The sequence below is a fragment of the Pteronotus mesoamericanus genome, unplaced genomic scaffold, assembly GCF_021234165.1.
Source record: "Pteronotus mesoamericanus isolate MK-2021 breed Mesoamerican mustached bat unplaced genomic scaffold, CSHL_Meso_final contig_116, whole genome shotgun sequence".
In the NCBI taxonomy this organism is placed as follows: Eukaryota; Metazoa; Chordata; class Mammalia; order Chiroptera; family Mormoopidae; genus Pteronotus; species Pteronotus mesoamericanus.
The window spans coordinates 10954067-10970877 of NW_026555027.1; the positions used below are offsets into that span (position 1 = coordinate 10954067).

A 16811-nucleotide genomic window follows, 5' to 3' on the forward strand; every position below is an offset into this window, starting at 1 on the left:
GGCTTCCTTTGGGGCTTCTTCCTGTGTGTCTTATAGATAAGGGGCCTTGAGTTATGAGTATCCCCTACTGTGTGCAGTGGGGCAGGTGCAGGTATAGGTGTTTGCTAGAAAGAGCAAGAAAACTGGCAGCTGCAGGCAGAATTTGACTCAAAATCATGATGTGTCTGGCCTGCCTTATTGAACAAAATGGGATGATTATCAGTGTGTAAAGTTGACAGTATACTACCTATGAATCTGAATTTTGCCTCTTTTAAAAAATTGGAAGACCTGGCTACCACGCTCTCACGTTGCTTGGGGAACATCTGACCAGAGCTGTGGTGACTTTGCCTGTGGACCAGCTTGTGCCCAGTTCATTCTACCTCCATTTCCGGTCCTCTCGCAGGGCTGAGGTTGCATGTCAGTTGCTGTTCATCAGTATCCTCTTGTTGTTTCCCTTGGGGTATAGTAGCAGCTCTTAGCCGCCATGTCTTGGTCACAGCTGAAACTGTTAAAGCTTCATTGAGAGAGCCAGGCATTTACTTACAGTGGTTTTTCTCTGTATGTCCTTGCTGAGGCTCTTTGTAGAAGAAAGCTCATAGTGTATGATTAACATTTATTAATATTTTGCTTTTACTTTCAAATCAAAGAATTCTTTAATTTTAAATTAATTTTATATTTTTAGCTTTTCATTTTGAAATAATTTCAGACTTAAAAAATTTTTGCAAAAAATAGAGTTTTCAGATACCCCTCACCTAGCTTTCTGAAATGTTAACATCCTCTGTAATCAGTATAATTATCAACAGTCAGTTTCAGTTGACATTGAAGCAATGGATAGAACTTCTTCAGATTTTTCCCTCTGACCCATTAATCCCTTTTGTCTGGCGTAGGAATCTGTATTGATTATCAATGCCATGCCACTACCTGGGACAGTTTCTCAGTCTTCTCTTGTCTTTTATAGGTTTGACACTTTTGAAGAGTACTATCTAATCATTTTGTACAAAACCTGTCAGTTTGGGTTTGTTTGATGTTTCCTCCTGATTCAAATCTGGTCATGTGCAAGAGCACTGTGGAAATGAAGAGGCACATGGTATTGACACTTGCTATGTCTCCCTGCTAATGATGCTAATTTTGATCACCTAGATACATGGGGCCTGCCAGTTCTTTCTTGATAGAAAAGTTACTGTTTTTTCCTGTGTAGTTAATAAGCATACTGTATGGAGACTCTGCACATACCCTGTTTTTCATAATACTTTCTCACATTAAGTTTTGCTTCCAGTGATGATTCTTGCTCACAGCAGTTATTACGGCGGTGTTGGCCAAATGGTGACTCTCTTTCCATCGTTCTATCTGCATATGTTAATTGGCGTTCTACTCTAAGGAGGAACTGTTGCTTCTTCCCCAGTTTGTTTATTTATTATTTCAGTTTGGACTCATGGGTATTTATCTCATTTTTTGGTATCTTAATCCACCATGTCGGCCATATCAATGTTTATTTTTTGCTGGAATACATAGATTTGACAATTAGGAGAAGCTTTGAGTTGTATTATGTATCCTTTCAATACATCTTCACCAATTTTGGTACTTACTTTCTTATTTTCTGGCACCAGTATTCTCTAGGCTTACCTTGTCCTTTACCTGCTGCAGCTCTGTAATCAGCCATTTCTTCAAGGAGCCCTGGTTCCTCTCAGTGGAGAATGATATTTAGAACCAAGGTCCGGGTGCTAGGTGTGCATATTGCTAGTGGGATGTCATTACTTCTAGGCTGTTTCAACATACAGACTGGAATTAAACGTATGTACATGCACATATTTATATCTATTTCTCTGCTGGTGTAATAAAAGCCACTAATACCTTCAATTCCAGTCCAACACCGCATAATTTATTCTAGCTTTTCCCTCCTTATTTTTGCTCCTTTTTCCAGTAGTGAGAAACCTGGCTTCCTTATTTACAATATATTTACTTTATTTGCTCAATCTTGAAATACGCACAGTAAGTTTCAGAATTGCTAACCTTTGTCCCTATGAAAAACAGATTTACTAACTAGAGTATAATATCTATACATAGTTTTGTGGGGGTTTTTTGTCTTTATAATGCCAAATTTTATGGTTTCAGTGTTCCAAAGTTATTTGGGTTAGTTTTTTTTATTCCTTGCTTTACATTGTGGTTATTTTACTTGTTTTATAGTTTTATTCTATTTTGATTCTCACACCCAGGTTGATATTATGTAATTATTTTTTGAGTAAGTGATTATTACCAAGGTTCTCAAAATCGGAGCTATATTCAGAGAATGTCGTTTCCTCCTCTTCCTTACCGCCCCATTTCTAATTCTCCCTTCTTCCCAACCCATTCACACCTACCCTATGTAGACAGCAGCATCTTCAGTGTCTGATTTATCTTTTCTTTATTTCTTTTTGCACAAAGGAATAAATTCACATTTGTTCTCTCATATCCTCTTTTCATGTGAAAGGTAGCGTACTATAGAAAATCTTTTGCATTTGTCTGTTTTCCTGTAACAGTATACCTTGGAATCACTCTGTAATTTATTTCTCATGGGTGCATGGCACATCTGTTGAGTGTAGGTCCTGAGTTTATTCGAGCTCTGTCCAGTGACTGGGGATTTCTGTTTCCAGTAGTTTGCTTTACAAACAGTGCTGAGGTAAATAGCCTTGTTCAGGTGTATTTTTATATCATAGGAAGTATATTTTTAGAGTAAATTCCTAGAAGTAGTCTTCTAGGTGAGTGCATTTGTAGTTTTTCTGGGTACGGCTAAGTTTCCTTTATAAAGGATATTCCAATTTCTGTTTCTACCAGCAAAGAATGATCTTGCCAGTTTCCTGACAGCCTTGTCTACACAGTTGTCACACTTTGAAATTTTTGACATTCTTGCCTATGGTTTCATTTCTCTCAGGTCAATACCTAAGCATGGTATGCATGGATCCCATGGTAGGTGTGTTTAACATTTTAAAAATCTGACAAAAACCGTTTTCCAAATGGATGTAGCATTTTGCTTTCCCATCAGCAATGCAAATTCTGCAACGAAAAGAAATGAGCATTCAAGACATACAAAGACATAGATGAATTTTAAATTCATCTTGCTAAGTTGAGAGATGTTGGTGTGAAATGTCACATACTGTATGATTCTGTTCATGTAACATTCTGGAAAAAGTAAAACTCCAGATAGAGAAAACAACAGCGGTTGCCAGAGTTAGTGGAGTGGAGGGTTGAATAGGTAAAGCATGGGATTTTTAGGAGGAGTGAAACTATTCTGTATAATAATGTAAATTAAAAAATCAAATTAACTATCTGCATGCAAATTTAAAAAGATCATTGGGAGATTCCAGGATGGAATGTAGACTGTAACAAAAGACCCTGACTGTATTGCAAATGTATAAAACACCCATATTGAAGGAGCTAAGGACAAAGGTGCTGACTTAAGTCACTTTAAATGAGTGGTGTTTGTAAGACTGAAGGCAAAAGGAACTATACAGATAGACCTCACTTTATTGTGCCTCTCTTTATTGTGCTTTTCTTTATTGCACTTCACAGACATTGAATTTTTTACAATTTGAAGGCAAGACCTGCTCCCCGCTGCCCCCTCCAGCAAAAAGATTACAACTCACTTTATTGTAGTACTTTATGGTGGTGATCTGGAGCTGAAGCAGCAGTATCTCCACTGTAAACACAGTGTTCTAGTTGATAAAGTTTTTCCCCATGGGCTTTAGGGTAAACAGCTATGATACTGCTCTGCATGGGCACTGGGACTGAATAAGAAATGGATGGTAGATTGTGGGAGCCAGCTGTCTCCTGTGTGATAACATGCTCACGCAGCTCTGCTTTGGTTGGTATTTGGGTTGAAATAAAGTTGAAAGTGTTTTAAGTGAAGCCCTTGGGAGTCTGGAATGTATAGGGAAAGCCGTAGAAAGAGGGTCAACTGGAAGGAAAAAAGTGACAAGATTCAGGGAAGTTGAAAGGCAGTGTTTTAGTCTGCCCAATTTGCCATGACAAAATATCACAGACCGAGTGGCCTAAACAACAGACATTTATTTTCTCACCGTTCTGGACACTGGAAGTCTTAAAGCCATGGAGCTGTCAGGGTTGGTTTTTGGTGAGGCCTCTCTTACTGCCTTGCAGATGGCCTTTTTACTGTGTCTTTATAGGACACAGAGAGATCGCTGGTGTCTCTTCTTTTAGGGATACCAGTCTTGGTGGATCTAAGCCCCACTCTTAGGACCTCATTTAATCTTAATCACCCTTTAAAGGCCTTGTTTCCAAGTGCAGTCATATGGGGGTTAGGAGTTCAACACAGAAATGTTGGGGACACAGTTCAGTCCTTCACAGGCAGCCATAATAGAGAAGATGTGATCAGTCTGAAGCTTTTATTTAGAGAAAGGCTATTGACATTCGATTTCAGAGGTGGCAGGAATGGAGTAGATAGACCTCCAAGTTCTGAGAGCATAAATGAAATAATTACTTTTGTATTTTTAAAGGACGGAATATGTTTGCCTGTGGATCAGCTTGACAGTCAGAAGGCTCAGGCTAGAATAACTGAACTGGAGGAAAAGTTTCTGAACAAGCAAGGTGCCATAGACAGACCTAGTTTGGAGGTGGAGGAGCTTCAGGTGTAGCTAGGTTGGCGTCCGGGTGTCTTCTGCCAGCAAGTTCACTGTTCACTTGCCAACATCTTGTCTCTTTCAAAGTAAACGTCATCTTTAATGTAGCATTCCAAGGCAAGCAGTTCCCTTGTAAATCATGGATTATTTCGATATGTCTGAGCTGGTGCCCTTCCTGCTGGCTGGGGAGTGATTTCCTCGCCTGTTTTATGACTGGAGTGAGGTGAGGGTATCTATCTGCTGGGGTGGATGGGCTCAAAAAAGAAAGACTTGACGTGGAGTGAAGAAACGAGACCCCTGCAGCACCACTGGCTGCACATCCTTATGTCCAGGCCTCCGTCCTGTGTGCTGAGGCAGTTCAGGCAGGGCGGGCTGGGCTGACTGTGGGCTGACGTGTTCCTGCCAGTCCGCCCTGCCAGTGCCAGCGTGCTTCCATGGGGTCACTGACGCCTGGTAAAGGGCCCTGGGCACAGAGTCTTTTTGGCCTGTAGCTTTATTCCATTTCTAGTAGAAGCATGATTGTTGAGATGTACTCTTCTCAAATCAGGGAAGGTCAGTTAATCCTGAGTTATCTAAACCATCTGAGGGGCTGGAGGAGAGCCGTGGTACAGAGTTCTTTCCTTCTGGATTTTGGGGTCAATTAGACCTTCAGTAGATTTACCTTTCGTGTTGTGCTTAGCTCAATATATTACTGAAATAAAATTGCATTTTATGTCCATCAGTTGACAGGGATGTGGGTTAGAAGGGTGCTGGATCATTTTTTCATGTGAACAGTAATTGATCAGATCACACAGCATTGACAGTGACGCTTCACTGTCAAATGCTAAGTGTCTTTTAAAGGAAACTCTGTAAGAGATCCATGTGTTATTTTGTACAAAGATTCATGTTATTTTAGTGCTACTTATTTATGTGTCTTTTACTTTTAGGATGCCTGGCAGTGGCATGTATGGTATGGTATTAGGTGTTTGTTTTGTTCTTTTACAATGAAAAGAAATGAAAGCAATTACATTTTTATGTAGTTTTTTTTCTTTTTGTTACATATTTATTGGAGACAATCATTTGTATTTATAAAAAAAAATATTGGCCTGACATACAAGAAAATTTCCTGATAATGGTAATTTAAAAACAGCTATTCCCACCTGCCTTGTGTCCACACCAATATTCACTCTAGATTGGTTTAATCTTGAAGTGTAATCCAGTAAGACTGAAGACCAGACACTTCAGGTCCTGGACAGGATAATAAAATACTCATAAGCCTTCTGGGTTCTTGGATTGACTGACATCAGTAAGGGAACCAATTTTTGATGTTGTGAAAGAAATGTGATTATCTCCAGTGACGATTTCAAGCTCCTGCTGGCCCACTCGGTCAGGAGGCCACAAAGCATCGTCCTCTTTGGTAACTTCACTGTCACCAATTATTCTCTTCAGTTCCTCCATCCCACTTTTATGTACATAAGCCTCTTTTCTGATCATGACATCATTTTTATAATTTCTGTTGTTGGCATATCTCAGTTTCCCATTGGGTCAGAACTTGAATTCCAGGAATTCATGGTCAAACTTGCCCTGGTGACCCATGTAGTAACACAGATAAAAGCCACTCCTCATGGCTGGCGAAAGGCCACCGAGACCGAACTCTAATAGCAAAGTGTCATCTTTATGTAGAATTAACATGACTAATATTTATTTTTTTCAACTTGTGCCAGGCATGGTTGTTCCTGTGTATGTATTCCGTTTAGTCTTTTCAGCTATGCTGTGAGGTAGGGATTTTGATTAGCTCTGTGCAGGGAGCCCCCAAGCCTGGTGGGCCACTCAGTGCTGCCCTGGTGCTTGTGGGTACCCTGGCTTGTGCATTACATCTGACTTCAGTCTTCATTCTTCTCACTCAGTTGCATGTAATCTCTAAAGGAAAATGCATTGTTTGCATTAATTTTTGTAATAGGAATTAGAGTTGGTGATACTTAACTGGGGCTCTGCAGTAGGCCAGCTGACTAGCAGCCTTCAGCAGGGAAGACGGTAGCAGTGCAGCTCAGCAGGAGGCCTTGCTGCTCCTCGCCCAGACACACCAGTTGGAGCAGCAGCTCCCAGGGGTAACGCTGTGACCCACCCAGTGCATCCAGTTGTGAGCACAGTGTGGACATGACTCTTTGCCTTTCCTCCCCTCTCTACCCTATTTTTAGGTCTCAGTTTGGTGTTTAATAAGAATATTTTACCCTCAGAAAGTTACTTTTGATATGTTTAGTTCTGATTGCATAGACTTTTCTTTTCCCCTCCATTGCTTTTTAGAGAGAAAGGAAGGGAGAGAGAGAAACATTTACACAAGAGAGAAGCATTGATTGGTTACATCCCATATGTATAGGGACTGGAGATCTTACCTTGTCAGATGGGGGATCACACCCTCAACCTGGATATGTGCCCTGACTGGGAATCAAACCAGCAATTTTCCGTTATGGGACAAGGCTCCAACCAACTGAGCCACACCAGCAAGAGCTGATTGCATATACTTTTAAAAAGTAATAAACTGGTGCAGGTGGAGAAATATACTATATATGGAGTTATAAGTTACTATCAGATGATTCCAAATATAACACATTCATAGACATTGTACAGTATTTGAAGGGGGTTTCCATTAGGAGAATGATGGAAACTCGTGATTGAAGCAGGTGCTTTGCTGTCTTATCAGCGACAGACCAAGTTGCTAACTCAGCTCTCTGATGAATACCTTAATTCAGGAAAATGATCGATGAAAACTATTTTAACTTTTGGCCAGAGGGGTACATAACAGATAGTTTACAACAGGGATTGGGAAGGGATAGAGCTGTTGGGCTTTTATGTTGTGGTTGAGGTTTTTCCACCACGCCCCTCCCCCCGCCCCAACCATAAACATCAGAGTGATTAACAGACTCTGATGAAAAAGAGAAAAGTCATACAGTCATCTCAGTCTATACAGACAAAGCATATGTTTTTGTGAGAGAATGACCTGTAATTTTCCTTTCTTGTCAGGTTTTTGTGTTGAGGTTATACTGGCCTCATATGATGTGCTGAGAAGGGTCCTTTGCTCTGTGTAAGAAATTGAAGCCATTCATTGGGAACTGAAAGTTTTTGTGTGTGCAGGAAGGCTTTTAATTACAGAGTCAGTTTATTTAATAGTTAGCAGACTGTTCAGTTGTACTTTTTCTCAGACATGTCCTTTCATCTAATGTTCCAATTTTCGGCATTAAGTTGTTCATAGGAATATTCTCTTCTTAGTGCCTGTGGCCTCAATGTTGTCAACGCTTTTTCTTCTTCTTCTTTTCCTGTTAGAGAATTTTTATGAGTTTATCTGAGCCAAACTGATGGCATGCCAGGGAGTAAGATCTCGAATGCTCCCCTCTTTTCATTTTTTAATGATGAGTCTTTGTGCCTTTTTTATTGTCTCAACATAAGTTAGTCATCTTTATTATTTTTGTAAAAGAATTAACTCTAGCCCTGGCTGGCGTGGCTCAGTGGATTGAGTGCTGGCCTGCGAACCAAAGGGTTGCCAGTTCGATCCCCAGTCAGGGCACATGCCTGGGTTGCAGGCCAGGTCCCTAAGAGGGAGCGTATGAGAGGCAACCACACATTGATGTTTCCTTCCCTTTCTCCTCTCTAAAAATAAACCTTAAAAAAAAAAAAATTTACTCTCTTTTATTCTTTTATTTAGTATATTTATGTTTATTTAATTTCTGTTCTTACTATATGTTTTCTTATTTTCAGTTATCTTTTTAAAATGTGCTATTGTTTTTATAATTTTTAAAAAGATATTTATGTATAGATTGATTGATTCCAGAGAGAGAGGAAGGGAGAGAGAAGGAGAGAGAGAAACATTGATGTGAAAGAAACATTGATTGGTTACCTCCCATACTCTCCCCGACCAGGACCGAACCTGCAACTTAGGCATGTGTCCTGACTGGGAATTGGTCCTGCAACCCTTAGGCTTATAGCACGATGCTCCAACCAACTGAGCCATGCCGGTCAGGGCTATTTTTCTAACTTACTGAAATAGACATATAAATCACTAATTCCCAGGCTTTAAATATATATACAGTCAAGGCTATTTATTTTCCTTTAGATATGACTTTAGCTGCATTCACAAATTTTCAAATTTTTGTTCTTTTTGCAGCAGTGATTTATATTTACTTTTTCCATTTATTTGCTGATTTTAAAATAGTCATGTGCACAGGTAAAATAAGTAGTTTGGGAAAGATGGAGCCATTATCTTCCTTCTAAGCATTGAGTTAATGAGTCAGATTTCTTTATGAGGCTGTTTTGTGTTAAAATTACATATATGCCATCAGTGCTGTAAGGGCAGATAGTTTATTTTATTATATTTTATATAATTTATTTTTAATTATGCATATGCCATTGGTGCTGTAAGAGCAGATATTTTACTGACCTCTCTGATCATACAATTGTACATCATGAGTTCAGTCAAAAAGGAGAGGTTTTTTGTAAGTGTTATGAAGTAATTGACAGTTCTTGAGGACTTGATATGCCTTTAAATTAAGTGTAGGTGCTAGGATAGAAATTATTTTGTGTTAAGAATAATGATCTTCTGAAAAGTAAATTTCCAGGGAAGAGGTCACTGTTAGATGCCCAGCGGCATCTAACATGCCGTGTGGCCTGAGTAGTTCACAGGCGCCCAGCGCATCCCTGCGTTGGGGCAGGACACGTTGTGGGCCCTGGAAGCCCAGTTAGCATTCCCTCAGATGGTAGGTCATGTCAGTGCCAGCAGAGTGTGAGTCCTTGAAGAGCCTTTATATCATCACAGTGCTTTGAACATAATTTAAGGTGTCTTTGTTTTATTTTACCCATGTCTGCGAATTTTGAGACGTTTACCTTTTATGTGGATTTTAATGAGCATACCAAATAGCATAAGATAATATAAATGTGTATGTGAAATATAGTTCTAACATGTAATTGTTTATTTTGCTTTCAGAAGTATCCTTTATTTGATACACTTGTTACTTTAATGCACATTAGCTGTTAACGTAATTACAGGTCATTTTTATATAGATGATTTCTAACATAAGTTTATGCCTTAATAATGTAATTGGAATGCTTTTGTGTATGTATGTTAACAGTTTTGAACCCTTTTTAGAAATAGGAAAATAACTGGAAAACATGCCCCAGGGAAAACAGTCCCTGAAGTAGAAAGTATCCCACTGGTACTTGGTTATGGTGCCCACTGCTGAGGCTGCCCTGGATAGTGGCCTAGGGCGGGACCATATGAGTGGACTTGCTATGGAAGGAAACCGATTAAGCTAGGTGAAATAGTAATTCTTTAAACTTAATATGTAAGCTCTTTTTTGTGCTCAGTGTTTTAAATTTGTTAAAAAATTATTTATTGATTTTAGAGAGAGGAAGGGGGAGAGAGAGAGAGATACAGAGAAAGAGAGACATCGGTTTCTGTTGTTCCCCTTATTTATGCCTTCATTATATGTCTTCTGAGGGGGATTGAACCTGCAGCCTTGGAACGTCGGGACAATGCTCTAACCAACTGAGCACCCCGGCCAGGGCATGTCCAATATTTTAAAGCACCAAGACTAAAATAAATTAGAAATAGAGGCAACTTGAAAATACGACATAACTGCATAAAAATCTTGCAGCAAAATTAATTTGTAAAATTTCATATGGCATAATTTTGATATGCCTTTTCAGCTAAATATTCTAAAGTCTTAGGGTAAAGAGAGTAAATTGTTTACCTGTGCAGAAAACACAAAAATAATATTAAAATACAGCATATTTGTAAGCAACTTGAAGATCTTGAGTTTTTTTTAGGAAGTTATAAGTGAAGACAGAATTGTAGTTACTTTATGATAAATGTTCAGGATCCAGTGATCTTCTCTCAGTTTAAGTGGACTGTATAATGATAAATCATTTTATTTTAATCAGTGCGGTAGTCATCTCAGTTCTGGCAGTTAACTCAGAAATGGCAGAGAGCAGCATTTGACCTTTCAGTTAGGCATCAGGGACAAAAATAAGAGGCCGTTTCTTGTAAAAGAACAATCCAAAAGTTGCAGAGGTGAAGAATATAGGGAGAAAATCACCTTTACTAAATCTTAGACTGAGGATTTAACTAGTTCTAAGGAATGTTTACGAAGTGTGGCTCCAGAATTTTCTACCTGATATTTGTCTAGATTATTAGGAAAATAGTCATCACCAGTTATCATCTGGGTCCCATGTACCTCTTTACATTTTTGCCATTTTAAGTTTTGCAAATAATTTACTGAAGCAAGATTGGGCAGTAACTTAAAACAACTTTATTATTGATTTTGATACAAATCTTTGAGTGTTAAGTAAATTTTGGCACACAGACATAAAAAATGAAAGATTATTGACACATGGCTTTTAGTAAAATGGGATGGTAGAATTTCTTGATGCAGATGTCATGAGATAGAGACCTTCCTGTGAATGACTGTGGGATGAGACCACCAGGTTTTCTCCGTCCTTAGAGATTTTGTCTGCTTCATCCTGATTTTGAGAGAATTGATCACGTGCTGTCCTGTGAAGACTTATGTTCTGAGATTTCACTTTTGCCATCAGCTGCTATCGTTGGTGTCCTTGAGTGCTGCTCTGTCTGCGTTCATCTCTTCGTTTATTTAATGTTTGTGAAAAGTCTTTGCTCTCAGCTTTCTTTTCTTTCTCATTTTGGGATAAAAATGAAAAATTCTTAATGAATTCTCATATTGAAAGCTGGCTACAAGGATAGTGGTTCATTTCACTGTCACCTTGTCCTTCTAGGCAGTTCCCACATCCTTCTGTTTTCTCAGTCTTTTAGTTGTTAGCATAGTTGGGAATAACTGGTGAGTATGATAAAATAATTCTTAGGATGGTGGAATTATCAGATACAGGAAAAGAGTTGCTCAGATCCATCTATGTCTTAGGTACACACAAAGGTCTTATGGACTCATAGTAATTGCAAGACAAAATATGTTTCACTCTATTTTTTCTAAAGATTTTATTTTATTAGAGATAGGATAAGAGAGGGATAGAAACATCAATGTGTGAAAGAAACATCAGTTGGTTGTCTCTTCCACGCCCTTGACCACGGACCTGGCCCTCAACCCAGGCACATGCCCTGGCCAGGAATCGAACCATCAACCTTTCAGTTCTCAGATTGGCACTCAATTTACTGAGCCACACCAGTGAGGGTATTTTTTTTGTTTGTTTGTTTGTTTTGTTTTAAATAAGTGGGTTTTTTTTTTCTTCTTCTTCTTCGGATGACCAGAGAGAGAATATGGTGAAATGTCAGTCCTCTCAAATAGTTGAAACTTGACAACTGCAGTTGGGTCTTGCAGACCCTGGCCTGTTTGTGCTGTTAAGTGATGCTGAGGTTAACGGTCACAAAGGAGTGAGATACTTAAGAGTGGAAGTGCCTTTGATTCCATGTTTCAAACACAGATCCTCTTTGGGCACTACTGAGATTTTTTTGTAGAGTCGTGATCAGCTCAGTTTGCTCTGCAGATTAAAGGCCCAAAATTACTGTCAACTTAGAGGTCGATAAACTGTTGGGGGAAATTTATTTAAAACTTTAAAATTTGAGATAATTTACAGTAACATACTAAAGGTACTCTTTCTATAAATTGTTAAGAAAAAATTTTTGTAAAAAAGAGATCTTGAAAATAAGATATTTGTACTTTAAGAGCTTGGAAATTAAAATTAACTGCGTGGGTCTAAAAGAGTAGAATTTGTTGAGAAACTAAAATTTAGTAATTTAGGTGTCAAGTACACAGTGGAACACTTAAAGAAGCAGAATTCATTTAAAAGAGGGGCAAAAGCAGCATTAAGTGAATGAGTTGCATAAAAAGTGTTTAGAGCTTGAGAATGATTTAGTAGGAGAGTGCAGGTTCTGAACAGGTTGGGTGGAGTTGGTGCTGCTGGTAGATGGAGGGGCTGGGATGGCCTGAGGCTGTGGCCCTGGATGTTGCTATAACTGTTCTTCTCTGGCCCTTCCCTTCTTAGCTGGAGAACCCTGATGGAGCAAGGACAGAGGACTCAGAGTGGCCATGGCAGAAACTGGATGGTGATGTTTCGGAACAGCCTGGGGCCCTCACAAAGGTATTTGTCTTCAAGGTCTCTTGTTAAGGTGTGTCCCTTGTCAGAGGACTTCTCCCTGTTGTAGAAACCCAAGCCAGAGAGAGGACTCAGTCTTTCAAGGGCCCTCAGTGGGGCCCTTCATAGTGGAAACTGGGGGCACAGAGACTTGAGGCAGAGCTGCCTCTGCCTGGGAGGTCTTTCCAGACTTGATGGAGCCCACCTTGGCCTACCTTGTTTCCTTTGGTCTTTTCTCCTGGATGTTGAAGAGAGAAGTTCGCCTTTCATGCATGAGGGATAGCTGTCATATTCTGACTTTTCTACATAGGGTGCCGCTCTCATCTCACACAGTTAGCTGTGTGCAGCCGGCCTCCATTGTGGACCTGTGAGGCAGACTTGCACTCAGAGCACATTGGGAGGGCGGGCTTGTGATCAGCCTCAGTGTTCCAGTTTCTGCCACAACGACTGAGGGGCAGACAGGCTTTTCTTACCCAGTTAACAATACCTGAAACCTCTGTTTCGGGGATTTTAACTTTATACTAAGCAATTCAAATAGGTTGTGTATTCTTTCATAGTTATTTTTATTGAGACATAATACACATAACATAAAATTTACCATTTTTAAGTATATAAATTCAATAGCTTGTGCATTCATCACAACAAATTCCAGAACATTTTCATTACCCCTAAAGGAAACCTGTCCCCATTATTAGTCACTCCCTGCTCGTCCTTCCCCAGCCCCTGGTAACCACCAGTCTACTGTCTGTCTGTGGATTTGTCTGTTCTAGACATTTCCTGAAAATGGACCTGTTAGTGTGTCTGGCTTCTTTCACTGAATATGTTTGTGGTTCATCAGTGTTGTAGCGTGTCCTACGTCACTGCTTTTTGTGACTGGTGATTTCCCATGGTGTGGGTGCACCACGTTTGCTTTTCTGGTCACCCATTGGTGGACACTGAATTGCTTCCACCTCTTGGTGGTTGTGAATAGTGCTGCTGTGAGCACTCACTGGAGAGTTTTCATGAAAATGTATGTTTTCTGTTCCCTCTGGCATATCATTATTAATTTTTGTGTCTGAATTTTCTGGGTCACATCTCTTGCTCTCCTTCCCCAGGATTGTGAACAGGAATGTACACCTGAAATTGCTGAACTGATGAGCCAACATGAAGACAAGACTGGCAGGGAGCAGTGGGCTATGGTGGGGCTGCCGGCAGAGATGCAGCAGGTGCAGCTGCAGACCCAGGTGATCCGGCCGCTGTCACTCACACCAGGACCCAGGGTTTGGGATCTGGGAGGGCGGCAGGTGGGAGAGATTTGGCACAGTGGACAGATATGCGCTGCAGGCTTGCTATGCCTGCTTTCTTGGTTTGTTGTGTTTTCACATCTTATATGGGGCCATTGAAAGTGGAGAGACACACGTGGACATCTGGTGCCAGCAATTTGGGCCAGGTGCCAGGGACACACTCATTGCATGGCCCACCCTTCCCTGTCAGTGGCTGATCACGCTCCTCACACACAGCAGGGCTGTGGTGGCAAAGGGGTGTTTAGCGACAAGAAGCATTGGTCGGGGCCTTCCTGGGAGCATCAACTCTCCTGGGCAGTTACTGTGCCCAGGATCTTGGAGTCAAGGCCACATCTTACCCTGGCTGCTGCTCCCCCAGTACCACCTCAGCACAGCCTCTCTCCTTGCAGCCAGTGCCACCCCTGGAGCTGGAGGCGCTGCGATTGAGTCTGAACAACATGCACACAGCACAGCTGGAGCTGACGCAGGCCAACCTACAGAGGGAGAAGGAGACAGCACTGACGGAGCTGCGGGACATGCTTAATGGCCGGCATGCCCAGGAGCTGGCCCTGCTGCAGAGCCGCCAGCGACTGGAGCTGGAGCTTGTTAGGGAGCAGCACATGCAGGAGCAGGAGGAAGTGGCACTGAGGTGCAGCCAGGAGATAGGTATGTGCGATATGTGTGTACAGGCAGGCATGGCCTTTCAGTGACTGTCTGGGAAGCACAAATCCTATTTCTGGTGTTTGGGGAATCAGGTGGCCCCATTAAAGGCGCCTCCAAGGTGAGGCGTTCGCACACTGATCTCCCCGCCCATGCTGAAGCTGTGTGGCATGTTCCATGTGTGGGCACCTGCCCCCGGCTGTCGCCAGGCCCTTGTTTACTCCTGGCTGGTGGCAGTGCACCCCACTCTGCCCGCTCTGAGTGTCCTTATCCTGCTCCACTGTTCCCTTGCCTCCTTCCAGTTCTCCAAGTAGGCTTGTGTTAACTTTTGAAATGATATTTTTGGAGGTGATTTGGTTACGTGCTGGTGGCATTTGCTTCTGCATCATTGACAGGATTGTGTCTGTGGCCAGTCTTTGTCCATCCAAACCCAGATGCTCCTGGGCACAGACCCCCACATCCCACTTAGTGCCCATTGGAGCCATGGTGCTCCTGGTGGGTGGCCAAGGAGCCTTTTTATCTTCTGGATTCCCTGGCCTAGACTGAGCTTTTTATGTTTAAAATACACTTTTATGTTTTCATTTTAATGTTTTTGTACATTTTTTGTCAGTCACTACTTTATGTAAATATGTTTTTAAAATAATAGCTTTACTGAGCAATAACTCTCATACCACACAATTGACTCAATTAAAGTGTACGTCAGTGGTTTTGAGTGTGTCGGAGTCACGTAGACCTCACAGTCTGCATTTAGAACATTCGTCATGCCGAACGGAAGCCAGTGCCTTCTGGCAGTCATTCCGGTTTCCTGCTGGCATGAGTGCCTGATTATCTGCCCTTTTGCTGAGTTTTTAATTTGGAGAAATAAAGCGGCATGCCGACTTCAGGTGTGTTGAGAAGTCCTCCTCTTTCTGGGTCTCTTAGGTTCTTGTAATGCTGTCTTGCGTGTCTTCCATCTAGATTCAAGCAAACACGAATATATTGTTTTACTTCCACCCATTTTGTTTTTGTGTGTGTGTATGTATATGTATATATTTTTAAAGTTTTTAAAACAATTACTGATTTTAGAAAGAGGTAGGAAGGGAAGGAGAGAGAGGAGGAGTGAGAGAGACAAAGGGACAGAAACACCTGTTCTACTTACACATTCATTGGTTGAATCTTAGACGTGCCCTGACCACGTATTGAACCTGCAACCTTGGTGTATCAGGACGACACTCTAACCAACTGAGCTACCTAGCCAGGGCTGTGTGTTATTTAAAACACAAAACATGCACTACCTTCGGCCCCTCCCAAATTTGTCTTCTCATCTTCTCCATGGCACCCAAGAGTAGGTCTGTGGAGAGGCCCATGCCTGCCCTGTGCTCCGAGAGGCTCTGCTGTGGCCTGGCTCCTGTGGATAGCGCGGGACCGCTACTCAGGGTAGTACCCTTTGCCTTAACTCTGGACTTGCCCAGGCCGCCCTCACTGTGCGCATGTGGCACCACCTCTCTCCAGCTTCTTGGTGCTTTCCTGAGGCTCCTGCCATCTCTACCTGACATTCCGATGTTTCGGTGTGCACCCATATGTCAGTCCTAACTTGGCTGTGCCCAGTGGTCCAGTAACGTGTCCCTCCTCCACCCTTCAGCACCTACTCCTCTTTTCTTGTGCTTCCTCCCTCTCAGAGTTGGGAGTTGTTGGGGCCTAGAACATCTTTATCTGTCTTTCACCGCCCAGCCTGGAATCTGGCCCAGTGTGGAGCAGACAGGCAGAGGTCCCTGGGACCAGAGGGAGAGGCAGGTTCAAGGCTCTCAGTGACTGGGCACTCCAGAGGCAGCCTTGTCCGCTTGTCTCAGACTGTCCTGCTGGGTGGAGATCTTGTAGTCCTTGGTTTGGGCGTGAATGTAACTTGTTAAGTCAGACATCACCATACTCTTGCTCCCTGCTCCCTCACAGATGTGTCTTGTCCTCTTCACCCTGGTGGGTGTCTCTGGAGCAGCCAGCAGGAGCCAGGAGCCCCTAATCTCCTGGGTGATCAGCTTGTGGGAAAGCCTGAGACTCAGTGACCTAAGTGACCTTTTATGTTTTTCTTGCAGCTGAGCTGAAGGAGAAGTTACAATCAGAAATGGAGAGAAATGTCCAGATAATAGAGGTACCTGGGATTAGCAAATGCCATTCTGTGTGCACAGTAGTTTTCCTTTTCTGCTTAGCCTACCAGTTTGCCCCCTCCACTTGGAACCCCCACAGAAAAGCCCCT

At 41.8% G+C, this 16811-nt stretch overlaps 1 protein-coding gene and 1 pseudogene across 13 annotated transcripts in view; one reads left to right on the forward strand and one right to left on the reverse strand.

Annotated features, from left to right (window-relative positions):
• The window catches only part of PCNT (pericentrin), a 111656-nt gene that overhangs the window by 3654 nt on the left and 91191 nt on the right, over positions 1 to 16811 (forward strand). For all 13 annotated transcript variants that reach the window (XM_054579336.1, XM_054579400.1, XM_054579354.1 and 10 more), the window contains exons 3-6: positions 12570 to 12665; positions 13754 to 13882; positions 14332 to 14587; positions 16651 to 16706. In XM_054579336.1, coding sequence (XP_054435311.1) covers positions 12570 to 12665; positions 13754 to 13882; positions 14332 to 14587; positions 16651 to 16706 — 537 coding nt within the window. The remainder of the gene's footprint in view (positions 1 to 12569; positions 12666 to 13753; positions 13883 to 14331; positions 14588 to 16650; positions 16707 to 16811) is intronic.
• LOC129075353 (protein mago nashi homolog) lies at positions 5757 to 6194 on the reverse strand (annotated as a pseudogene).